At 41.0% G+C, this 26,315-nt stretch overlaps 1 protein-coding gene across 7 annotated transcripts in view; it reads left to right on the top strand.

The window, feature by feature from the left end:
- The window catches only part of LAMA2 (laminin subunit alpha 2), a 606,483-nt gene that overhangs the window by 556,873 nt on the left and 23,295 nt on the right, over positions 1-26,315 (top strand). For all 7 annotated transcript variants that reach the window (XM_077353378.1, XM_077353349.1, XM_077353372.1 and 4 more), the window contains 6 exons: positions 1,155-1,293; positions 12,225-12,345; positions 15,439-15,615; positions 16,057-16,205; positions 21,446-21,622; positions 23,459-23,651. In XM_077353378.1, the coding sequence (XP_077209493.1) occupies positions 1,155-1,293; positions 12,225-12,345; positions 15,439-15,615; positions 16,057-16,205; positions 21,446-21,622; positions 23,459-23,651 (956 nt within the window). The remainder of the gene's footprint in view (positions 1-1,154; positions 1,294-12,224; positions 12,346-15,438; positions 15,616-16,056; positions 16,206-21,445; positions 21,623-23,458; positions 23,652-26,315) is intronic.

The following is a 26,315-nucleotide window of genomic DNA, read 5'->3' as shown; positions in this document are numbered from 1 at the left end:
AAATTGGTTTTGTACTTCGTGAAAGCTTTCATATCTTGAATATCTCAAAGTGCTTCAAAAGGCAGTAAGTTAAATACTAGTAGTGTAGTGTCTCTGTCTACAGATACACAACAAGTCATTTTCTTAAGACTCACAGTTCCCTGGACAGCAAGGAAAAAAGGCTTCATGTAAATGCCAGTCATCTTTAGTTTATAAGATTACTATAGTTGTGACTGAATTCCACCTAAAATAAAATTAAAAAAAAAAAGAAAATATGGAGTGACCCAATCAGATGATTTTTTTTAACGAGTAGGAGAATTTAATTTTAGTTTAACTGCCAAAATTTCTTGTGGTGCAAGCCTTATGTATCCTGCATTTACGATAATAAAAATGTGCCAGATTTTGCTTTTCAAGACATGCAGATCATCTGTCTGATCCTTAAAACCTGAATATGATCTTTTTTCCCCCTATACATGAAAAGAAATTTTCCAAGTCCTGGCCACAAATGAAACTGTTTTGGATTCAGACTGCAGAATCCTATAGCTGGTCAAACCCATCACATTTGTTTCCACAATCATGTTCTTAATTGGAAAATGGTTTGCTGAGACAACCAGTAACACTAATGTTATTCATTAAACTTCACTCTCAAACTGATCCAGACTGACTGATGCCTCTCTTTGGGGACTTAATATCTTGTACTGTATTTATTTAGATTTTGAGCATGTCCTTGTTTGAAAAAGCAGATGATCATACACAGAAACATTTTTTCTTAGCCGCTTGAATTCCAGGGGTCTCAGGGAACAGTGACTCAAGAAGAGGTGTTTTGACTTTTTCATTGTTGGTATTGTCATTGTAGATTCTTCTGTTCCTCTTAGTAAGCTTTTAAACCAGCTAAGTGGCCCTTGTCTATGCCATCTTTTATTACTTCTTTTTATTGAAAATAGCCATATAAATTGACTTGATTGCTTGTTTCCTTAAAGGTAAAGGTAAAGGTATCCCCTGTGCAAGCACCATGTCTGACCCTTGGGGTGACGCCCTCTAGCGTTTTCATGGCAGACTCAATACAGGGTGGTTTGCCAGTGCCTTCCCCAGTCATTACCATTAGGTCAGCCAAATTAATGATAAATATTTGAAACTTTCAGGACAGATTCAACTTCCTTTTTCTCCTTTCTTAGCAAACATATCCATTGTGGACATAGACTCAAATCAGGAAGAGATCATATCAGCAACATCTACAGGAAAACACTTTGGCCTCAACTTGAAAGCCAGTGAGCCAATATATTTTGGTGGATTGCCAACACTGAGAAATCTAAGGTAATTGTGCTTAACACATAAACAACAGTAGTAATTCAGTAGCAAAACTGCATACATAATGTGAATTTGATAATTCTGTAAAATAGTATATTTGGTCTTAGAAAGAATGGAAAACACAAGAGTTATCTTTTGTATCTTTATATCATCGTGTCCGAAAGAAGTGTTGGGTTTTGTGGAAGTCAGCAAACAAAGATTGCTCATACGATTTTTCATCTTATTTCCCTTCCAACCTTGCTTTGCCCCATCTGTTTACCTTTTTCCTATATCCGAGACTCTCCTAAATTGCCTGAGGTCACGAGCTGGGGTCAGCTCTGAGCCTTCTTGGCATTCATTCTGAAGTTTCTTAGGACCTCACTCTAAATGCTGGATCTCATGTAGATTGTGGGAGGGGGATCACTATTCTTGTTATGTATTGTTGTCCTAATCCACTTATCCCATCAGGATGTGTGAGCTCCATAGTATTCAAAGTGCTCCACCATATGGAATTTCTCCACCATATGGAATACATTTAAATGGAGGGAACTGTCTCATGCATGCATAACTTTATGCATACTGATCAGATTCTGTCTTTGAAAAAAATATTAAAGGTACAATTGATGCATATCTCAGTTCTTGGTGATTAAGGCTTATGACTAAAAAGTATGATCTTCACATTGTGAAACACCAGCATTGCAAAGATTATCACACCTGCCTCTGTTTAGACATGATTGGTCCTGTGGATGTTGAGAAAACAAATCATGATGAATTCTTGTGGAGAACCACAATAGAAGGGCTCAGTAACACCTATTCATCATCATTATAAAGTATGTTCATATGTTTTGATGTCTTCTTTAATACTTGGGGAGAAGGTGAGGTGTTAGGTTTAATAAGTCTTTTAACTCTTTTGAAATAACCTTTGGGAGGTTTACAGAAACATTTATTTCATTTTCTGTCATGAAGTATAGGTATTGTGTAACATTAGCAGCCCTATTTAGCTGTAGCAGCTTCATATATATGAAACTAACACAGTCACCTTGTGCCCATGCAAGAACATTCAACGTGAAATGCTACCAAAGTACTCATGTTTAGGCCAACTGCTTGCTTATCATTTTTAATTTTCTTAGTTCTAGCTTTAGGTCATTACAGAAGAACAGATTTAAAATGGCTAAACTGCATAAGCCATGGGCCATTAAATACTTGATTTTATCTAATGGGAAACACAAGAAAGGGTTTCCTCGATGGATCAGGGCAAAGATTCATCTAGTCCAGTATCCTATTTAATATAGTAGGCAGCTCACATAGAGACCATAATCATTTAAACCTTTCCTTTTTCATGTCTTAACCAAGTATAAGAAGGTTTCTTTTAGATGTCATGGTTGACAACATAGTAGTCATGAATCTGTAAAATCCTCTAAGCCATCTATATGAGTACATTTGTAGTAGTGAATTCTGTATGTTAGTTATGCATAAAAAATTTTGACAGCACTTTATGTATTGCCTGTCAACTCCAATGAGTAAATCAATTCCATTATTATGGGAATAGAAAAACATCCTCCTTTACATCACTTATCATTCAATGTATCTTTACTTAGGTACTTTTTTTCTGCACAAATATTTTAGCATTCCTTCATGGGATACAGCTCACAACAATTTTATTGTTATGGTCTTAGACCAACCATAGACATTTACAACCATTCATCATAGATAATAAACGCATACATGCTACACATGAAAATTCAGTCAATGAGATAAGAATGTTAGTAATGAGAAATTAGTGGGAATAAGTAATAGTAGATAAAGGAAGGGGTTAGTAATGAGATAGTAAAAAAGATTTAGTTAGGGATCATAATATCAAGAAGTGGGTATAGTAAAATAATAGAAACACCCTCAAACTAGAAAATATATTGATTGGTGATTATTAAAACAATGGCATTTGGTAGCAACTACCAACTAATGGGGAGCATGATGAAAGAATGTAGGCCCTTATGGGGGTCAGGAATTCCGACAATTGGGGGATATGGCAGATATGGTGGTGGGATCAGGCTAGACAATAGAAGGAGTAGAAGATATGGACATGCCCGTATCCTTTCTAACCTCTGACCCATCCTTAGGTATGCATGTACGGAGGCCAGGGTTGTCAACCCATCTCTGACACTAATGTTGTGTAATACCAGGTCAATTAACAACTAAACCTCTACTCTGCAAATGAATTTTGTAGAATATGAGGTAGACCTGTCATGTATGACCGAGACCTGGGTGAGGGAGGGTGAAATGGTCATCTCTGAACTTCATTGTGAGGTTGGAAGTAGATCTGGTAGCAATGATTGTTGTGCCCTGGTCAGATCATTATGCCCTGAAAGCTCTGCACAACCTGATGTCTCCTTGTGATTCACTAGATGGGCTAGTTGATGACTGGCAGAGGCTGGCTACCATTGGTGTGATCACTCTCTGATAGCCTCTCCACCTCTTCCTTGAACCTCTTCCACCTCTTCCTTTGGTATATAGAATCATAGAATCATAGAGTTGGAAGGGGCTATACAGCCCTAAGCATCCTAAAGCATCCAAGAAAAGTGTGTGTCCAACCTTTGCTTGAAGACTGCCAGTGAGGGGGAGTTCACCACCTCCTTAGGCAGCCTATTCCACTGCTGAACTACTCTGACTGTGAAATTTTTCCCCCTGATATCTAGCCTATATCAGGAAAAAAAAATTCACAGCCTATATCGTTGTACTTGTAGTTTAAACCCATTACTGCGTGTCCTCTCCTCTGCAGCCAATGGAAACAGCATCCTGCCCTCCTCCAAGTGACAACCTTTCAAATACTTAAAGAGGGCTATCATGTCCCCGCTCATCCTTGCTCCCTTTTTTGAAGATTGGAATAACATTTGCTCTCTTCCATATGGATGAGCTTTATGAGAAAAAAACAGAAGTTGAGATGCCTAGAGATGCCTAGAGTGAGTTTGAAAAAAGACTCATGATGAAGCTTCAAGAACATCTTATAGGACACTTATGAAAACCTATAAGATGGCAGTGAAAACTGTGAAACACAAATTCTACACAGTCTCCATAACATCCACTAGCACATGCCCAGTGAAATTGCTTAGGGTATTTGCAAGGGCATTCAGCAATAACATCTCAATACTTTTCTGAGACCTCCTCAAGCTGTTGATACAGAAAGGGAACTAGAGGCCCCTTGCCTGCCTTTAGCAGGAGTATTTAATCGCTTCAGGTGGCTCACGCTGGCTAAAGTGGATAGGTTGCTAACATCAGTGAGGCCTATCATTGGATTCCTGCCCATTGAACTCTTGCCACTCATGGCTATAAAAACAGAGTGGTGAGAGGATAGGAGGCCCCCTTCAGGATATTATCAACTGCTCCCTCTCTACAGGGGAGTTTCCAAGGGCACTGAAGGAGGCTGTGTTTCATCCTCTACTGAAGAAACTATCTGTGGATCCATGGGACCCAGCCAGCTACCACCCCATCTAGCATTTAGAATTTCTGAGGAAAGTGGCTGAAAGGGCTTCTGCAGACCAGTTATCAGCATACCTAGAGGGAGCTTCAGTCTTGGATCCATTTCAGTCTGGCTTCCATGGGGTAAAATTGACTTCAATGACTGCTGGACCAAGGCAGGTTGGCATTGCTCATGTTGCTAGATCTCATGGCAGTGCTCAACACAGTCGATAATGAGCTTTTAGCTCACCAGCTTGCCAACACAGGGGTACAGGGAACAGCCTTACAGTGGCTGATCTCCTTCCTCTGGGGTCACAGACAGAGGACTGCAGTTGGAGAGAATGCATCATACCACTGCCAACTCTTTTGTGGGGTGCTGCAGAGTGCAGCTCTCTACCTATCTTTATTTAATATCATTATGTGCCCTCTTGCCCAGCTTGTCTGAGAATTTAATTAGAATGTCATCAATATACTGATGACACCTATCACCTCTATCACCTGAGGAACAGACACCTGAACTCACCTCCACAGTCATTTACCAGCTGCCTGGAAGCAATGACAAACAGGGTCACTTGAAACAACCCAAAGACAGAAGTCACGTGGCTGGGTAGGAAGCGCACTTACCCTGCCTGGATGGTGTTTAGATTAGAGTTGTCCATGAAGCCAGAAATCTAGGTGTGATCTTTGATGCTCCCCTTATGATGGTACAAGGTCACAGGAGTAGCACAGCTAGAGTTTTTTCCATCTATGCCAAGCAAAGCTACTAGTGCCCTACATGGCCCCAGGGCACCTTGCCACAGTGATCCATACAACAGTCACCTCTAGATTAGACTTCTATAACTCATTCTACATGAGCCAGCCCTTATTTGTGACCCTGAAACTACAACTAGTCCAAAATGCAGCTGCCCAGGCCCTCATAGGAACTCCTTTGAGGGCCCATATTTGACCCATTGTTTGGCAGCTGCATTGATTACCAGTTCAATTCTGGATCAAGTTTGTTATTGTTCTTAACTTTAAAGCCATTCAAGGTCTGAGCCCAGCATACCTGATGGACTACCTCTCTATCCATGTCCCCCAAAGAATGTGATGCTCCAGAAATCCAACCGGTTAGTATTCCCTGGCCCCAGGAATGTATATCTGGTCTCAACTAAGGCCAGGACATTCTCTGTCCTGGCCCCTAATTGGTGGAATGACCTCCCCAAGGAGATCCAGGCCCTGTTGGAGTTGGCCCAGTTCCACAGGGCCTCTAAGATGGAGCTCTTCCGCCAAGCTTTTGGTTCAGGCCAATGATCTACTACATCAAATGCCCCCCAATGAAATCCCCCCCATGAAGAACCTACCATCAGACTACACCAGAAAGAGGCTGCACTGATTGCACTTAGATGTGTTAAAGATTTAATATTTTGTATCGAGATAAGTTTTTAAAGGATTTAAGGTTTAAATTTATTTATGTGACTCTTATTGCATATGCAACCTGAGCTGGTGTGGGAGGGGGGGATTTAAATTAAATAAATAAATATAGAGTTGCCAGCTTTGTATTGAGAAAAAACCTGGAGACAGCTTGGGGATACAGCTTGGAGTGGGCAGGATTTGGGGTGGAGTGGAACCTCTGTAGAGTATAGTGCTATGGAGACCACCATACAAAACAGCCATTTTATTCAGAGGAACTGATCTCTTTAAATTTGGAGATGAGCTCCAGGGGTGGAACTTGAGGAGAGGAGGGAAAGAACTACAATGGGGCAAAAAACCATAGAGTCAGCCCTCCAAAGTAACCGCTTCCTCCAGGTGAACAGATCACGGTTGTATGGAAATCATTGTAATCTCAAGAGTTCTCCAGCCACCACCTGAAGGCTGGCAACCCTAATTATAACCCTAGTCTATTCCTATTTTCCTTTTTTAAAATAAATTTGTAGATATTAATATCTTTTCAAATTTTATAAAAACATCTTTCAGTTGGTAGGCCTGATCCCTAATAAAATAACTCAGCCTCATTTTTTTAGAAATGGATCTGATATGAAACAGCATGAAATGGCACAACTTATCCTTGTCATATCCAATCAGGCAGGTCCACGACTACTGCATATACAAAACAGCTCTGTGTTTATTAACTAATGAAAACAACAAAACAAATTTTGTTCACTATTCTGGTTATTATAGCACTTATAACCAAAGAGATAGAAATCTAATTACATTAGCTAATATTCATTATTCTGGGACCTGGTTGTATGGGTGAGTTCAAACAAAGTTCAGACTGAAGAAGAAGGGGAGACCACTAGTAGTTAGAAAAGAGAATTCTAGGCTTTCTTCCTCTTCCTGTATTGTTTGTGTGCTGGCAATCCCATTCTGTCCCATCTGGTGAGGGAGATGAGGGGCCAACGGGTAGAAAATTTCCTTTCACCCCCAGTGAAAGCAGCCTTGGGATACCACCATTAACCACAACTCAAGGTTACGTGTGCAGTGTAGGCCTCAGAGTGTAGGCCACTCTAGGTTGGGAAATACTCCCCAAAGCAGCCATCTTATCCAGGGGAAACTGATCTCTTTAGTCTGGAGATGAGCTATAATTCCCCAGGTCCCACCTAGGGCTTGGCTTTCCTAGCACCAGCCTGTAAGCAGGCAGGACTGGAACAGGGGGAGGGATTAATAAGTGCAATAATTAATTTAGCAACAAAAATGACTTTTATAAAAAGGACTGCACAACCCTGATGAGTGCTAGTCTAGGCTGCCAAGATGGCCAGAGTAATTTGGGGCTAGGACACATGCTATTTATAGCTACCATGTCAGTTTGCAATGAAAGTGAGTACTCAGGTGAGTCCTTCATTATTTTCTATCAAGTTTAGGGGATTTTTGCCATTGATCTTTGTTAGGCAAATATCTCCCTTCTTTTCAAAGCTATGCAATGGACAGAGGAATTTCACAAATAATAATACTTAATACTCATACAGTGCTTTCCAAAATTCAGATTCTTCATACAGATTATTCTGTTGTCATCCATATGATAACTCTCTTAAATAGGGATTGGGATTATTTACATATTGCAAACCTGAGGCTAAGGCTACGGTTGACTGAAGTCACTTAGAGAGCAAACTCATGTTAGCCCCTTGCAATTCAGTGAGGCTTGCTTCCAGGAAAATGTCCTTAGATTTCATCCTTAATGCATTCATAACATTGTTGAGGTAGCTCAGTGCTAAACTGGTTCTCAGCTAATATATAGTACATAAGCATTGTATAACAGAAAGTCTATGTTTGTATATATTAACATGAGCCATTGGAAACAGTCTAAAAAAATCTGAGTCATTATACAAATGTGATTTGCTATAAATATGTTAATGACATTATATAATTACCTTTTTTTCTTTTTTCCTCTTTTAATTTTGATCATAGTATGAAATCAAGGTAAAAGATGTCCCATTTTAAATCAATACTCGCATGCTTTATGCTTTGCATGGGTTAAGCGCTGCTTGCAACAGGTGGCAAAGCAGAAAGCAATTTGTGTGCGTATTTGTTCCAGCTGTTGCTCTGGGGCTGTTCATTTGGCAACAGATCCTGCTGCAGCCAATCAAGCTACTCCTAAGTGCTTAACACAGACTTGCCACACGCTGTGCGCACTCTTGCTGCAACAAACACTTTAGCTAGCATCTTTGCACAGCTGTTTACATCTTGCTGTGTTGGGTCTTTTCTCTTTTCGATTAATTATATCAGGACCGGCTTGGTTAAAGGGGGAGGGGGACTAAGCAAAGGCTGTATTTGAAAATTCAGTTGGTGTTTCTGCTCAGTATGGAATTAATGAATGACTAAACATGTTCATAAACCTGTAAAACTGAGTGACAATCTCAAAGATGATTTATTTTGTTTACAAAAATATCTGACTCTAACCTTTATATTCAGCCAGATGTTCATCTCTGATAAACGTAAGCATTTCCTATATATTGTATATTCTAATAGTCAGATGTAGACCAATCTGTGGATATCTAAATATCTAAACATACAGATCAGTCCCACATAATGGAGATTTTTCTCCAAACTTGGGGTCCTCCCAAGGTTAGTAGAAAAATCTGAAAACAATTAAAATATACATTGGGGGCTTAAATCCTCCCAATAACAAAAGTGTTATCTGTGCATGTGCAGCCAGCAGTAGTGGTGATGACAGGGTGAGGGTAGGGGTGGCTGAGAGGTGACAGGAGAGGAAAAGCTATGATGGACTTGTCATTGAAGGGTGGAGGCCACACCAGGCCTGACACCAAATGGAGAGTGACCAGGAGCCATGTCAGCCCCAGCAATGGCTGCAGTGATCAGGGAAGGGGAAGCTACAGCTCGGGCTGGTGGAGACTGGGAGCAGCACCAACCCCAATGCTGATGAGGATATCCTTATCCATGGTTATTTGTGAAACACCCTGGGGGGTGGAATGTGTCTGGCTGTCCAAGTTGGAATAGGGCCAATCAGGGTGCAGCCAGCAAAGCTCCCACCCTCTGTCCCTAGACTCTAGCCTCTTTGCTCTCAGATGCACCTCAGCGCCTAGAGCCAGCAGCAAATAAGGGGAGAGGCCCTGGGCAAAGGGTCATGGTGGAAGGCCTGCTAACGAGGGCCTCTTGGCTTGCTAGGCTGGGCCTGCTAACGAGGGCCTCCCAGCCTGCTAGGCTGGGCCTGCTAACGAGGGCCTCTTGGCTTGCTAGGCTGGGCCTGCTAACGAGGGCCTCTTAGCCTGCTAGGCCAGGCCTGCTAATGAGGGCCTCCCGGCCTGCTGACTGCCTGCTAAGGAGCTCTGTTCCAGGCCTGCTAACGAGATGGCCAGCCCTCGCCCATCCCACTTGATCCGGCCGCGAGCTGCGGCCCATAGCCACCTTAAGCTGCCTTGCCAGGGAGGGGACCCTTTCAAGGCCCGTTCTTAGGAACGAGCTTTGAAGTTAATAATATAATAACTACCACTGATGTCTCATTCACTTATTCTGCCACTTTGTTTCCAGAAGAGGTCAGAAAAATATTCCTGAGTAGTAAAGAGGCATGGACAATAGCCTGACATTGTTTGTCTCTAGTATCTCCTATTTGAGTGTTCATTGCCTCTGGATTTCATCAAGTTAGTCATTGTTATTATACACTTTGTATTGGTCTCCTTGGTCACTGAAATCTTAGGTCTTAGGACTTGGTGATATATTTTTAAAATACAAGAAAATATTAAATCCTTATTTTGGCCATTACTTACAATAATGAGATCTTAAGATTTTTTCCTGTTTCATATAAAATCTTTTAATATAACAGTAAACTCAGATTTTTAGAAATTAATTTTAGAAACCCTGGAATACAGAGTTTGTGTCATTGACAATTTTTACAATTAAGTGAAGGCTTCCATATTGCTTGCAAAAAGTTACTTATTGTCATATGGGAAATGTCTTTTAAATGACACTGGAAGATGCAAATTTGTGTTTGAAGCTCAGACTACAAATTATGCAGTTATATTTTTAAATTTGTGTGTGCATGAAAAGGAGCAGTTAGTCATTTCTACTCTGATCCTTTTTGAAATTCTCCAGCTTGGTGTAGTGGTTAAGATCAGCAACTTCTAATATTATAAACTGGATTTGATTCTGTGCTCCTCCACATGCAGCCAGCTGAGTGACCTTGGGCTCCTCACAGCCCTGATAATGCTGCTCTCACAGAACAGTCCTTTCAGAGCTCTCTCAGTCCCACCTACCTCATAAAGTGTCTGTTGTGGGAGGAGGAGGTGATTGTAAGCCACATTGTGTTGCCTTCAGGTAGTGAAAAGTGAGGTATAAAAAACAATTCTTCTTTCCTAAGCTACTTTTCCATCCATGATCTGTGTTACGGGATACCTCTCTATTTTTTCTTAATATATCTTTTCTACAATGGATGAAAAAGCACCTTGGGAACCGCAGCTTTTGAATAAATTATGCACCTACTTTCCTGATTTCTTCTCCTGATCGAACATTGTTCACCAAAAGCTACCTTAGAATAAAGAAACCAGGAACTCTGCTTAGTTTGAGCAATGATACTCCAACAGATATTCTTTGATGAGGCAGATTACTTCTGGTGAATTGCAGGATGGTGAGACTTTCTCCTTCTTTTGCAAGTATTTGCACCTTTTGTAATAGGTATGCAATGCTTTGCTGGGATGGCTATAATACAAAAACAAGAAAGCCTGACAATAACCAAATAAATTATTGATGTATACCTGGATTTTCAATAAACTGTAGCAAATAGTCCTTTTGCATGTATGGTGGCGCATATATTTGAATTATGGTTGCTTGTTTTCCCTTCTAAATGCACAAATTCATTTCTTGTTTTCCTATACATTTTCACTTGGTAAACTGGTCAAATTGTATGTATATCTGCAGATGATGCCAGTCTCTGTATCCTGTCGTAGAATCATAGAATTGGAAGGGACCATATAGGCCGTCTAGTCCAACCCCCTGCTTAATGCAGGATCAGCCTGTCATTGAGTAACATGGATAAGAGGATTAACTAAAAAGTTATTTCTTCAAGAAGATTACTGGTTTGGTGCAGGGGGGTTACTCTTATGAAATAATTATCCCATGCCAGAGGAATGGAAAATTCATATGATAAACATTCTAACAAACTTGGGCTTAGTTTGATACAAAAGGAGACATGACTATGCAACCTATCTGGCAGAACACTCAAATTAAGACTGTATATCCAAATTAAGACTGCAAATGTCCAGGCCTTTAAATCTTATACACACAAAGAGTTAGTGCATCAATATTTATTGAAGTCCACAAGCCACCCAAAAGTGATTCCACTAGCTCATATGTTGCTTCCTCCATGCATCAGTAGGGCTAGCACCATTTATCTTGGGCATCTTCGTACATATGAACTGGGTCATCGTCTTCTCATGATTTATAGCCTATATCTTTTTACTCTGCTTAATAGCACCATCATCTGCTTCCTAGCTCACACAGTTAAGAGCAGTACTCAAATGAAAAGGTAAAGTTCTTTTCTTGCATTAGATGGAAAACAGTTTATACACAGGGCCCCAATTCTTTGGAAATACATTTAGTCTGCAAGAGAATGCAGCTAAATTGTCTTCATTTGAATCTTTTGAATCACACATAATCTGTTTTAAGCTTATCCCCCATGTTATTATGTCGCATGCATGTGACTATGCAGTATGACATTCGATTTCACTGAACCAAACACGCTTTCCAAAGATCATTTTTGCAAGTGTGAGATCTAGAAGAACAGACTGTACACCTTTATTCATATAAATCACTGCCAAATCGATGTACAGTTCTGAGGCTATGTTAGTTCATCTGTTTTCATTGTGCCTATTAGTATTTCCATTAAAATCAATGGGATCTTAAATGCTAGTCACGACCAATGTATTCCACTGCTTTCAATGAAATGTAACTGACTGGTTTTCTCTGGGTCAGAAAAACAGTTTTACCTTTTTTGTGGCTGTATACCTAGTGTTGTGCTCATGAAAGTTTAAGGATTAATTTACCTTGAGAATAAATCTGCTTTGACTTTATGTTTTCAGGCCTGAAGTAAATTTAAAAAAATATTCTGGCTGCCTCAAAGATATTGAAATTTCCCGGACACCATACAATCTTCTAAGCAGTCCTGACTATGTCGGCATTACCAAAGGGTGTACACTAGAGGTTAGTTTGATTGTTGGTTGGTTGATTTTTAATGATTTCTCAATGGCGTAAGAATTCTTCTGTATTGTATCAACAAAAAACTACTGCACAATTGAGGAGGAACGCATTCATACCAAGAAAAAACTAACAGTATGATATATAGTATCTCTTTCTAGAAAGGCCAGTTGATCCACTTTCATTGAGTTGAAAATACTACTGCTTATTTTGCAACTCGTTTTTTAAATTCATTTTTTAAAGTTTTTATTTACTTTTGTTTTTATTAAGCTTTTAAAGTTATAGTTATGGTCATTGCACTTGTTAGTCTATCTTTATGCCAAACTGCTTTTCCATGGTGACTCACCTCACCTCATTATGGTTATCATATACTGGCCTCATAGTCCTATGTAGATATTCTCCATACCAGATAGATTGATTTTTCCGAGATTATGTGTGTGCATGGTGGCAAGGAAAGTATTCGTGTTTGTGAACATCACTATGATATATTATACTAGAGATTGTGATTAAGAGATTGGTATTCCATTACTTCTGAGGAGGATATAAAGCAAACATGATGTAACTTCCTGAAGTAGGTGCAGTCCCCCAAGCAATATGATTGGATTCAGTGAGATCCATCAGTGGAAAACATTTAGAACAATTGCTCTTTTCCATATTCCCTCCTATGGCAGTCTGACCATGGTCTGTACCTGGGATCAGAAGACCCACATGAAATAATAACCATGCTGGTCAGGAGGCTGCAGTGGGGAGGGGACAATATGACCTTTTTCTCCTTTTCCATCATTGCAGCTGCACTGATGAATGAGGAAAGAGGGTGATTTCTTCACCTTTGCTCTTCCCAATATAGACTCCTATAGTCTATATGAGTCCTGTGACCCCAGGCATATACTTCCTTAGTGGTAGAGAGAACTACAAGTGGAAGGGGGATGTGGGAAAAATTCTTGATCCTTGCATCATTGCATCCAACCCATTGTTCCACTTATTTTCAGTGGGTTGCCCAAAAGCATTGGCAGATTATGTTTTGAAGGATTCCTAAATATCATGTGAAAGTGCGAGTGCATTTGAAATGGCTGTGCTTAAGCAGGCATACTTAAAAATGGGGATTCATTATTCAGGTATATAGAATATCTGCACTCTAATATCTCCCAGTGTGGAAAACAGTAGAGCCATGGGCAGTCCATGCCTTATTTATGAGTTGGGTTCATCATACAAAATGAAATGCTTAACAGAAGATGAAGGAATAACAAATAATGAAGCTTAACATGTGAGATGACTGGTAATAGACTGGTAATATCCACCAGCCACAGTGCAGGGAAATGTAGGCTGATTCCTATTCAGAATTTGTACTGACCCACTTAGCAGCATGTGGTCCATCCATAAAGCATGTCACACATAAGCGAGCAGGGGGGAGTTATAAGCAAGGAGGGAGGAATTATGACAAAGGGAAGATTTAATTTTGTCAAAATGAGGTCATAAGTGACATCATTGGGGTTAGAAAAGACTTTACAAGTCTGGAATGCTTTATTGACAGCTCTTTTGAATCATGTAATAGCATGTATAATTCACTTCCATCACCAGTATCAGTGAGGGAAGACATTAATGTGGGAAGAATTTAATGTACTCCCAACTTGCTCTTAGTGTTATTCCATGTAGGATAATCACCTGAAAACAGTTGTATGAGTAAGTACTATGAAGCCAAAGAAAAGAGTACATGGCATGTAACAAGTAAATAAATGAATCCATGCAGTTTACTGGGGGGGGGGGGAATTCCTAATTGGAGACTACCAAAGTTCAACACAATTTTTCACCAATATCATATTTAAAAACAGGTCTTGGTGAGTTGCCCTTGTTTCAGTATGCTTCGTCAGTGTAAAATACAATCTCGCAAATGGCCAAAAAGAGATAATTGGCAAATGCTCTCATTCTCTTCACCTCTATGAATATGCAGTGGCATTGTTAAATATGACACTGGAGAAAAATTGTGTTGAACTCTGGTAGTCTCCAATTAGGAATTGGTAAACTGTTTTTTGAGCCTGCATGGATTCATTTGAGTAAGCACTATTACATTATGCTTTTCAAGCACCGAGGTGACAACTAAAGAGAGTGCAGACTTCTAATCTGGTGAGCTGGGTTTGATTCTATGTCCCCTCTTCCACCTGCTGTGCAGCATACATGGAATCCTACTTATTTCAGCTGATAAGAGAGGGAAGCTTCCACATAATAGGATGAAGGAAAGTGAGGGCAGAATTCACAGCAACCTCATACCCCTAGGTCTCTTGCTTGCAGCTTGGCAATCATGTGTGTGCTCAAGTGTCATCAAGTGGCAGCTGATTTATGATGATCCCATAGGATTTCCAAGGCAAGAGAATAAGCAGGGGTGATTTGATATTGCCTTCCTCTGCTAAGACTTCCTTGGTTGTCTTACATCCCTGTACCGTCCCTGCTTAGGTTCAGAAATATGAGGAGTTTGGGCTATACTCTACTGTTCTACATCCCTAGCAACTATAGCAATGATGAAAAATATTGACTTCGTTGTTCAAATCATATACATGCTCAACCATATTATGTCCAAGCTCAACCACACAAATAATACCAACTACTCATAGCAAATATTCCAGGAGTAGTTGATGGGCTTCATTTTCTGCTTAAGGAACAGAAGCAGTGATGCTGGGTGCATCTCTCTGGGCAGACTACTGCACAAATGGGGTGCCACAGTTAGGAAGGACCAATCCCCGTTCACCACTTTCACTAACCTCTAAAGGAGGGGAAACCCAAATCAGGGTCTTTGTTGGTGATTGCAGTAAATGGATAAATTCCTTCAGCAAACTTAATTGCAAGCTGTTTGCAGTTTAATTTAAAATCAGTGCTTGAAATTGTGCCTGGAAACTTGCTGCTTACAGTACTGACCATAAGGCCATTGTTGGCTGAATCTAAAGTTTCCAGATGTTTTCTAATACTGAATTATTAGCAAATTAAACAGATGCTTGTACAGCAACTGATTGAAAGTATGCTGCTGTGCGAGCTAATTATTGTGATTTGGTGCTGCAATACAATGTTTCTCTGATAGACTGTGCTGGTTCCACTCCTTCTTTTTTGCAGAATGTCTACACAGTCAGCTTCCCTAAAGCAGGCTTTGTGGAGCTGCCACCTATTTCACTTGATGTGGGAACAGAAATCAACTTGTCTTTCAGCACTAGGAACGAATCTGGCATCATACTCTTTGGTACTAATGGGGCCCCTGTAACCCCAAGAAGGAAACGCAGGCAGACTGGGCAGGTACAGAACAATTCCTTGTTTGACTTACAGTTTCTTGTAGCACAGTGAGCAGATGGCATTGTTCAAGTACTGCACTGTAAAATGAATTATTTCAACTAAGGGTTTCTTAACATGTTAACAGAAACAAAGCAAGAGGCTGAAGGCTGCCTCCTGAAAGTTGTTCTTATCAAAGTTTTGTTGAAGGAGACTGTTTTTCAAAGGGAGGAAGTTGGACTAGATGCTAATATCAAGCGACTGTTGTCAGTAGCTAAAATTTGAAGTGCATTCATAACATGTTCCAGGTGTTTTTTTAATGGAAGAATTTGCAGCAGGTTATTTTCTGTCACACATAAAGGGGAAGCATGTGCTGTGCTAGGGAATGGTCTTGAAAGAACAACAAGCTCAGAGTATTAGTACTTTTGAAAACGTTGCCTCTCTAATAATAGTGGTTTCACATTGCAGATCTATTATGCAGTGTTTCTAAACAGAGGTCGACTAGAAGTGCACATCTCTACAGGGACAAAGGACCCTCGCAGGCTAACCATCAAGCCTGAATCTGGCGAGTTTCATGATGGCCGAGAACATTCCATCCGGATAGAAAGACTTGCAGGGTAATAAATATGAATATTGGGGGGGGGGGGCAGGCAGTGTATTAATTCTGATTTTTTTTTCTAGTCAACTTGAAATTATGAGAACAGAAGAATGAAATCACTATGCAGTTTTCATTTAAAAGTCATATTCTGACAGTGATGATTTCATTATGGCATAGGTCATTCTTTAGTGTAGGCAGTGCTGCTTAAGATTTTCATTAATCTAAATTGCTATGTTTAACCTTTGATACTTTTTGCAAATATACTTTATTAATCTAATTCGTGTGGATGAGGAATTGGATCTTGAACTAATATTAAGGTACTGTTTTGAAAGAGAATGAAAAGGCAACATTGGAACTTCATGCCACCCACATTGAATTGAAATTAGAATTTCCATCTTATAACCAAAAAACCCAGCTTGTTTCTTTTAGGATTAGATTGCAAAACACAGAAGCATTCTCTACTTACAAACATTACCATTAAGAATCAATCAAATGGAAGGAATGGAATACCTGCAGACCTGGTACTCCCTGATATGATTTGAATGGCAACAGACCTTACATTTCCCTTGCTCAGAAATATAAGTTTTGGCCGATCACAATGGTTACCTTTATGACTCAGGCCTTTTATGAAGCAGTATTTTCCTACTCTTTCAACATGCATGTCCATTGGGTGATTTTTCCCAGTCTATACCTTCCATCATCCTCCCCCCTTCATCAGTGCTTTTAATACGTGCTTTTTTGATCATAAAAGGTTTTGTTCGGTTTTAAAAGTGGGATGAATTTAGAGATATGAGTTTATCACAAAGCTTGGATCACTAGGGGAAAATTATTCACAGAGAGGTGATTCTGCAGGGAGGGTTCTCACTGCAGGCATAGCTGAGGCTCTGCTGGCCAGCCTAGTTGAAGTAAGACTGTCCAGCAGACCCCACCAAGGAGCCGATCTTGCAGGGAGCACTTTTCCTGCAGGCTTAGCTGGGGCTCTGTGTGTGTGTAAAAGTAGTTTGGTCCATTTCAGGATGTTCCTTTTTACCTTTTCTTGTCTTCCTTTGTGTGCATAATAGGCCTTAGTTCTGTATTACAGAAATGACTTTTTGCGGCTCAGGTATGAACTAGAGATGAATTCCTTTCTCTCTCCCTTGTAGTCTTCCTTTTTTCTCTATTTGTGATGGTTGTGGTGGTCATGGTGGTGGTGGTCATTTGACTGACTTGCTGGCCTTCCCTTATGGCCTCCTCTTCAGCCTCTGCCCAGTATTTTTAGCGAGTGTCTGAGGTACACTCAGGGCACCCTTGCAAATGTTGTTTTAAGGTTTTCTGCCACCTAATGGACCCCTAATGGATGATGAAATGCTGGACAAATTAAAGGGAGGTCAGAATGGGGAAGAGAGTAAGAAAAACTCTTCCCACCGTTCCCAGTACTGCCGTCCATAACAACCACAGGGGAAAGAGGAGGAACAAGAAGGGAGATGAGAAGAGAGACAGTGAATCAAAGAGTAGGTTAAGAACATAAAAGAAGCCATGTTTGACCAATAGCTTACCCAGTTTAACGCTCCATGTCACACAATGGCCTAAACTCAGATGCCATCACAGAGTCCATCAGCAGGTCCAGGATATTGGAGAAGTCACTCTGACCTCCAAAATGGGCTTCAAAAAGCCAGACTACTTGTTGGCATAGGAGATAAAGGTAGCTTGTTTTCTAATAAAGCTCAACAGGAAAACTCAGTCTCTATAGATGATCACAGAAAAATAAAAATCCAAGAATGAATGTCATTGACTCTGAGGCACATATTATAGACATCTGAAACATCTGGTAGTATGGTGGAACATGTCAGTCATCTTCCACTGTGCAGCTCTTTCAGAACCACACAAGGACATATTGGCTTGGAAGCCGAAGGAGACTGGTTTGATTAGTATTTTTTTTTTACTTCTGATAATATCTCTTACTCCCTTCCTAATAAATATAAATAAATACCTAAATAGAATCGTAGAATCATAGAATCGTAGAGTTGGAAGGTATCTCCAGGATCATCTAGCCTAATCCCCTGCACAATGAAGGAATCACATTAAAATAATTTATTTTCCTATACATCTCATATTTTGTCAGGATTTCCATTCTTCATGAAAGCCTAGAGCTCTTGATGTTTTCTTTTTTTATTTTCTAAAATTGCTAATCTGTTATAGTTTTTGTAAGCTGCGGGGAAGGTCATTTATAGTTGTTATACTCCCGTTCCAGCATATTAGAATCTGGGATAGGCATGCTCTCCAGTATCCTTTCTTTGGTGGGTGCTCAGGATGGACCTCTGTTGGGGGAAGAGGGGACTTCACTCTGACACCTCTCTCTGGATTTGGCTCAATAATTTAGCTGCAAAGGGCTTGCATGGTCCTTCCTCCCTACTGTCCCTGGGTTGGTCTAATAAAGAAATTTCTGGGCATGGGACAGCCATAGGTTCCCCCAATGCTCCCCCTTCTGGAGTGGACCTCCAGGCAAGTGAGAGGACTCTGGCCCAGTGTCTTGTCCTTGTTGGACTAGTCTACAACCTCCCTGTGGTTTCAAAGGGTCACCTTATCAGCAAACCTCAAGAGGCCAGAGTTGACTTGAGCCCCCTCATGTATCCTGTGCTCTGATGCTAGGATTGTCATCTCCAAGTAGTATGTGGAGGCCTCTTGCTATTACAGCTGATCATCAAATGAACAAGATCAGTTCCCCTGGACAAAATAGCTGTTTTGGACAATGAATTCAATATAATTATACCTTGCTGAAGTTTCTCCTTAAACTCCACCCTCCAAAATATTCTGTTATTTCCCAACCTGGAGCTGGCAAACCTAGCTGATACAGACTGCTGGCTGAGCCCCATTTCCCTTCTAAGGCACCTGCCAGGCGCTGAGGCTGCAGCTGGCATGACTCTAGTTGTGGCCTCACTCCCTATTACCCTTCCACAGCTCCCAGTCTGGAGGCATATAAGCCACAATGCCCACTTCTGGAGCCCACCCTAAAGGTCCCTGGGGAGTGGGTGAGTATGAGGGTTGGGGTACTACCCTGGGACAATGGTGGAAAGATCATGCAAAACTGTTTTCAATAAATACACACACGTGAAGCAAAAATCTTCTCCAACTCTAGGGATGTGCACAGAAAAAAAATTCAGTGCTTCTCAGATTCAGCCACAATTGATTCTGCATTTAAGGGCAAGCTCTCCCTCTCCAGAGTCTTCCCACAAAATAGAAAGCTGGTTTTCCACTTCTTAGGAAGGCTCTGGGAAGGCCCATTTAACAGCTGATCAGTCAACAGCATGTTTCCCCCACAAAGCCTTTCCAGCTAGGGGAGAGCTGTCTGTCCACTGCCTGGGAAGGGTGGGGGGCATTTAAAGAGCCCTCAAATATCTGATCTGTCAGGATCAGCTATTTGGCAGCTCTTTGCGCCCCTTCCCAGGATTTTGAGAGCTCTTTGCTGTCTAGGAAGGATTGTCCTGGAGGCATTTAAAGAGTTCAACAAGCAGCTGATCAGGATCAGCTGTTTGTTGTTTTGGATGCTGAATCAAATCAGCTGAATCAAGCCCAAATCGATCTTCTGGAGGTCCCCAGCCCAGAGAAGTAAAGCTGGCTTCAACCAGAGCCAGGGCTTTTTTAACCCTAACTCTGACCTGGTGGAACATTCTCCCAAGTGAGATCAGGCCCTTCCATCAGAACTACGATTGAGGTCCATAGACCACCAAGGAACTTGCCTCCCTTTATTGACGTGCATATAGAAATACATACAAATAGATACATTTATTAACAATAAGTAAGTACAGAAATATTCTGCCTGATCACTTTACCCACCCACCTCATGCACACTCTTTGATATAGAACAGAATGCCTCTGTGCTGTTTTACCAATTTTATCTAATGTATGTGTCATTGATGTAAACTTTCTTGAGCTCTCGGAAAGGGCAGTATAGACACAATAAATAAATAAATTTAAACAGATGGGGTTTTTGATTCAGCTCAGATAAAGTAAAAAATATCTAAATCAGTATTGATTCAGGAACTTTTCATCTTATCTGAACCAAATGGCCCATGCCTAATGGACATGTTTCAAGCATTTATTTTGTCAAGTTTCAGTTGATAAAAACATAATTTTTTAGAAAGGTCAACAATATTTCTATCACCGAATGCAAGCCGAGGAGTATATTGATAATAATGTGCTGTTTAAGAGACTACGTCAAAAGAAACCCTTTTAGTGTAACATAGCCACATATATTATACAGGATATTAACCTATTATCTTGTGTTAACAGCTAAGAGCACATAATTGCTTTCACAGTACCCTCTAGTGGACGCAAATATAGATTGTTCACTCTTCAAGTTTTTTAATAGCTTCTTATACATGCATACAAAAGACCTTTTTTGTAACTGGACTAGAAATGAAAGAAATAATTTATTAAACAAATCCTTTCATCTGATAGTCATCACAGAGGCTTTATTTGATTAAAAGCAGAGGACGTTTTTGAAAACTCTTCAGGAAGCTAATTGCCCATATAATTATGAACTAATTGCTTCCCATTTTAGGATAATTATAGGCTAGTGTTGAATGCTAAGGCATATTATTGTGTGCTGGTCTCCTGTGCCAAAACATATAAATGTTTTCTCTGGTAACTTGAACGATAGCAGAGGGCACTGAAAATTATTAGTAATGTAGGCAGCGACAATGTATATCTACTGAGGAAGAGTCGGGTTGACCATAGAAATGTCCATCTTTATGAAAAAGTTGTTACCCAAATATCCCAGACATCTAATAAAGGATAATATAGTAGGTATTGTTGTAAAAATTGTAGAGATGAGAAGATTCAGGGAATCATCTAGCCCAAGAACTCTGCCTATATTCAGAGTATCCCATATATATGTTACTCTAGCAGTTGTTCCTACAAGCTTTGTTTAATTACAGTTATAGACCAGTCATTGGACTGAAGGTGGTACATCCTAGGATGTCTTGAAGCTAGGCACTGACCAGTCCCACACTCACTCAGCTTCATCAAGCTGGCCGCCTCATATACCTTCCAACCATACCTTAACTTTTTTGCACTACCTCTTCATGCAACTGTGCACAGCAATATGTTAATCTTACTCTGGTATTTTTTTCTCTAATATATAAAATTCTTAGTGCAGGAACAGGAAATCTGCATATACTTGAAATTAATATATACATATTAATTTCTCCCCCTACTGTACAGGGCAAAGTTTAGCTAGGCCATTTGTATTTGATTAACTGACTTTTAATTGGTTTGCAGACTGTTTGCTATACAAGTAGATGAAGACAGAAGCCAGTTTCAAAGACTCCAAACAGAGCAACCTATTTCCGTTAAGAAGCTTTTTGTAGGAGGGACACCGCCTGAGTTTCGCATAGCCCCTATCAGGAACATTCCTTCCTTTGAAGGCTGTATATGGAATCTTGTCATCAATGCTGTGTAAGTATGTTTTATTTATGCTGGTTCTAGAAGCCAAGCAGGATTTCCCATTCCACATCCCAATCTTAGGGGGCATATGGTGGTCAACACTACATACAAATGGTATCATTCATTCATTCATTCATTCAATCTGATCTGGTATTTGATTGGTAACCAGTGGAGTTGCTGAAGGGTGGGGATGATATCGGCTCTCCACAGTGCTTGGGTGAGAGCACAGGCAGCCGCATTCTGTACTGATTGTAGTTTCCAGAGCATGGATAAGGGTAGGCCTGCATAGAGCTAGCTGCAGTAATCTAGGCAAGAGGTGACCGTTGCATGGATTGCTGCGGCGAGGTGTTCTGAGGCCAGCTTGGCTTGGTGAAGGTGAAAGAATGCCAGCTCTGCTACTCTTGTGATTTGAGTTTCCATGGTTAAAGAAGTGTCAAGGATCATGTCTAGGTTCCTGATCAATTTTGCTGTTATAAGTTGCACACTGTTTAGGGTGGGAACGCATGCTTCCTAGTCTGACCCTTTACCACTTATCTAAAGGTCTCTGAGGAGTTGCATTTTGGAATCTTAAGTGGTTCCATAGGGCTTATAAGACAGAGCTGTTCTGCCAGGCCAATTATTGAGGCATGAAGGGTCCATCATTACTACTGGCCTCCCTAACCAAGCACCAACCCAATTAGAACACCACTGAACTGATATGTGTCTCCTCCTTTACACCTGAAACAGAGATGAAATAGGCAGCTATGTATAGGTTTGTAGTTTATTTATTTTAATGATTTTGATGCTTTTAACAATTGATTAATAATGTTGTATTATATGTCAATTTAACTTGTAAGCTGCCCTGAGCCTTTGGGTAAGGGTGGCATAAAAATAGAATTATTATTAATAACTGGGGGCCAAGCCCATTGCATTCAGGAATACAACAGGTGCTAGATTTGGAGGGGCATGTATCCCCCTCATCCCAGGACCTGGAAAGGCTGCAGGCAGCTGTTAGGGAACTCACTGGCAGGGGCATCTCTCATGCAGCAGGGATCTGCAGCCTCCAAGCTTCAGAGGGAAGTGGAAGAAGGAGGGAATGGTCAGGGGTGAGGGACGGAAGGCGATTGGCTGGCCACTGGACAGACAGGCAAGCCGGTTGGAGGAGGAGGCACTCAAGGGTGGGACAGCTGCCCTGAGTGGGTGTTAAGCACTGAGTGGCACTTAAAAGATCTGCTCCTCCTCTAAGGCCTTACCAGAAATGTTAAATGGAACAGATAATATTAATAATAACAACAACAAACCTAGTATAGTCAGCATGATAAGCATTGTGATGTTCCCAATCCCACTGTTAACTTTTGATTCAGTACAAAATAGAAAATAAACTAGTTTCTGGGGTCTATAATAGTGAATGAAATATAAGAGAGCAAATCCAGAAATACTTTGGTAACATTAAAAAACAACTAATGTACCATGAGAGCCCCTTGTGGCGCAGAGTGCTAAGGCAGCGACATGCTGTCTGAAGTTGTCTGCCCATGAGGTTGGGAGTTCAATCCCAGCAGCCGGCTCAAGGTTGACTCAGCCTTCCATCTTTCCGAGGTCAGTAAAATGAGTACCCAGCTTGCTGGGGGGTAAACGGTAATGACTGGGGAACGCACTGGCAAACCACCCCATATTGAGTCTGCAATGAAAACGCTGGAGAGCATCACCCCAAGGGTCAGACATGACCCAGTGCTTGCACAGGGGGTACCTTTACCTTTAATGTACCATGAATGTTCAATTATAAATTTATAAAAACACCATGCTAAGTAAAAAGTCACTGTTGAAGAGTTGGTCCCATTTGCCATCACTGATTTCATTGTATCTCCTTAGTCCAATGGATTTCGCCCAGCCAGTATCATTTCAAAATGCAGATATTGGCCAGTGTCCTGATCTAGGACCACTGCCTGAAAAAGAGGAAGACAAAGTTTCCCGCACAACAGACTTGGTCCATCCAGAACCAGATGCTAAGGAGGACAAAGAACTTGCAACTCCTCCTCCTCTGCCACCCTTACCACCCTCACATGTAAGTGTGTTTTGTTTCTATGTCTTTTCAGTTTACAATTTCTTGGATTCACTTAACTTTGCAAACAAATGTAGACCATAGAGTTTTCATAACAACCCAAGGAGAGCCTGATAGTCTAGCATCCTGTTTCACACAACAGTGAGCCACATGCCCTGAAGGGCAAAAAAGCATAGGCCTCCCTGCACTGTTATTTAAAGGTTTTCTGCTTCTGGATAGGGAGGCGTCATTCAGTCACCATGGCTAGTAGGCATTAATAGACCTTTCCTCCCTGAATCCATTTTAATGACCTTTAAAGCAATCTTTGCTTCTGGCTATCACTGCCTCCCTTAGCAGTGAACTCCACAGTTTAATTATTCACTGAGTAAAGAAGTACATTTCCTTTAGTCTGTTCTGAACCTATTATCCAATAATTTAAGTGGGTGTCCCTTAGTATTACAGGATAGAGAGAAAAAAAACTCTTGTTCTATCTACTTCTTTCACTCCATGCATAATTTATAAACTTGTAGCATGTCTCCCCTTAGCAATCCTTCATCTGACCTCTCAGTGGAACTGTTCTTTTTATATGAATAGATGCAACATTTACTGTGTTTGAAAACATACCAAAATGGATCTAAGACTTCCAGGAGCAGAGAAAGTTTATAGAAGTGATTTTTTGTGGTCTTCCTCTTCTCCCAGCAATTGACTCCCCCACCTGAAGTCTAATAACTATCAAGAACAATTAGCCAAGTGGAATAGTGGAGCGCAGGGAGAAGAAGAAATCAACAAAATAACCCTCCAGATGGGGTGGAGAGGGATGCCCCCACACTCAACGTTGGTGCTTTGTTCCTTTGAGGAGAGCATTGGTGTGGGATAGCTTCAGGTGACAAGGAAACTTCCAAGGCTGGGGAAAGTACTAAAGATGTAGTTGGAGACTGAAGAAGCAACCCAGAACTGGGCTCTGCTCCACAGGATCCAGGTCCTGACAAAGGAGGGAGTTTCACAAGTTTCTACTCTGTTCAAAATTCTTGCTTTACTCCAGTAAAAATTATGAGGAATTTTCCTTCTTACTGAGGTCCTTGTGTTACAAGGCATAGTGTTCAGGGGGAGTACAGCAGGACATATGATCAAAGATATGTTGCAGGGTCATGCTGGGAACTCTGCTCACCAATGTATACAAACCTATTCAGTGATAACTACAGTGTATGAAGAGAAGGGATAGGGGTGATGTGGGGGGGGGGGCTCCACATATACTGCTGGGGTATACTTTACAGCCAGTCATATATTCTCATCCTAACCTTCTTCATAGATATGTTGTGAGGATAAAATGGAGTAAACAAGATTGCTATCAGCTGCTTTGGGTCTCCATTGTAGAGAAAAATGGGATGTCAATGAAGCAAATAAATAATGAATATAGCAGAAGATGGGGTGGATAGGAAGGGGGAAAGGAAAAATGGGAAAATGAGGGTACAGGTTTCTGGGAGGAGAAAGAAATAAATAGTGTGGGGGGAGTGATAGTGAAGAAATTAACACTCCTGACCCATTGGGTCCAGTATGGCAGCTAGCACCACTCAACTGGGCTGGCCAGCTCTTGGAGCAATGCAGACTTTTACCAGGGAGAGGCTGTCACGAAGAGGAAAGTAGGAAAAACAGAACACATTGAGACAGATAATAGTCATTAGATTGGTCTGCAAGAAGGAGAGAATGGAGGAAAAGAGGATGGGGGTTGCCAGTGAAGGGAAAGAGGAAAGGTGTGTATGGGGAATTAAGTGCCTGCCTCAAGTCTTTGTGGATTCCCCACCTGTACTGTTATTTAGTCTTCACCATCAAGTGTTGTAAATGCCAGTGAAATCTTTATATCAATGTTCAGCTTTCAGTCCTTCTTGATTATAGAATGTGAGACAAAAAAGTGTAGGTTTTGTCTGCATTATTGGCTGTTTTCTATTTTATAAATTCACTAGGGGCAAAGCCCGTTGTATCCAAGAATACAAAGGGAGCTAGAGTTTGGCAGTGGGAAGAGGAAGGGGAGGAGTTGTCCAGTCTGTAAGGGCATGGGGTTGAAAGTGTGTGTTGCGTGGGAGGTTGTGGTGGCGTAGTGGCAAATGAGGGCATGGGTGTGGAGATATGGGTGTCAAGAACCTGTGGTTTGGAATGTTCGTTGAGTGTGGGAGAGGACTGACCTTTGGGAATTGTGGCATAATGGTTACAGATGAGCTTTCCAGAGCCATGTCCTCAGATATGTGAAGGGGAAATCATACAGGATACTCTTCTTAGGAGGAGATTACATGGCAACCAATTCCTCCCAGTTCTGCATCATTTCCCTTCTTGTGTGAATTAGGCCACATTCACCGAAATGCCCCTCTGCCCTAATACACATGGGGTAGTCACAGTACACAGGTGTTCACCCTGTTCCTTCTGTCTCCCATGTTTTCACTGTTGGTAAAATGTTATGTGCCCACATGCTTCTTTCATGGTTGCTCCTTAGAAGAACAGATTTTTGTACCCTATTGCTTACTACCCAAAGGAGTCTCAAAGTGGTTTACAAACACCTTTTCCATTCGTCTCTCCACAATAGTCAATCTGTGAGGTATGTGGGGTTGTGAGAGATCTGAGAGAACTGGGAATGGGCTGCAGTGACCCAGCAGGCCTCAGGTGTCTCAAAGCATGTTCCAATCGTCTTCCCTTTCT

Source organism: Paroedura picta, chromosome 1 (assembly GCF_049243985.1).
Source record: "Paroedura picta isolate Pp20150507F chromosome 1, Ppicta_v3.0, whole genome shotgun sequence".
NCBI classification, from domain to species: domain Eukaryota; kingdom Metazoa; phylum Chordata; class Lepidosauria; order Squamata; family Gekkonidae; genus Paroedura; species Paroedura picta.
This window is presented reverse-complemented; position numbering and strand designations above follow the sequence as displayed.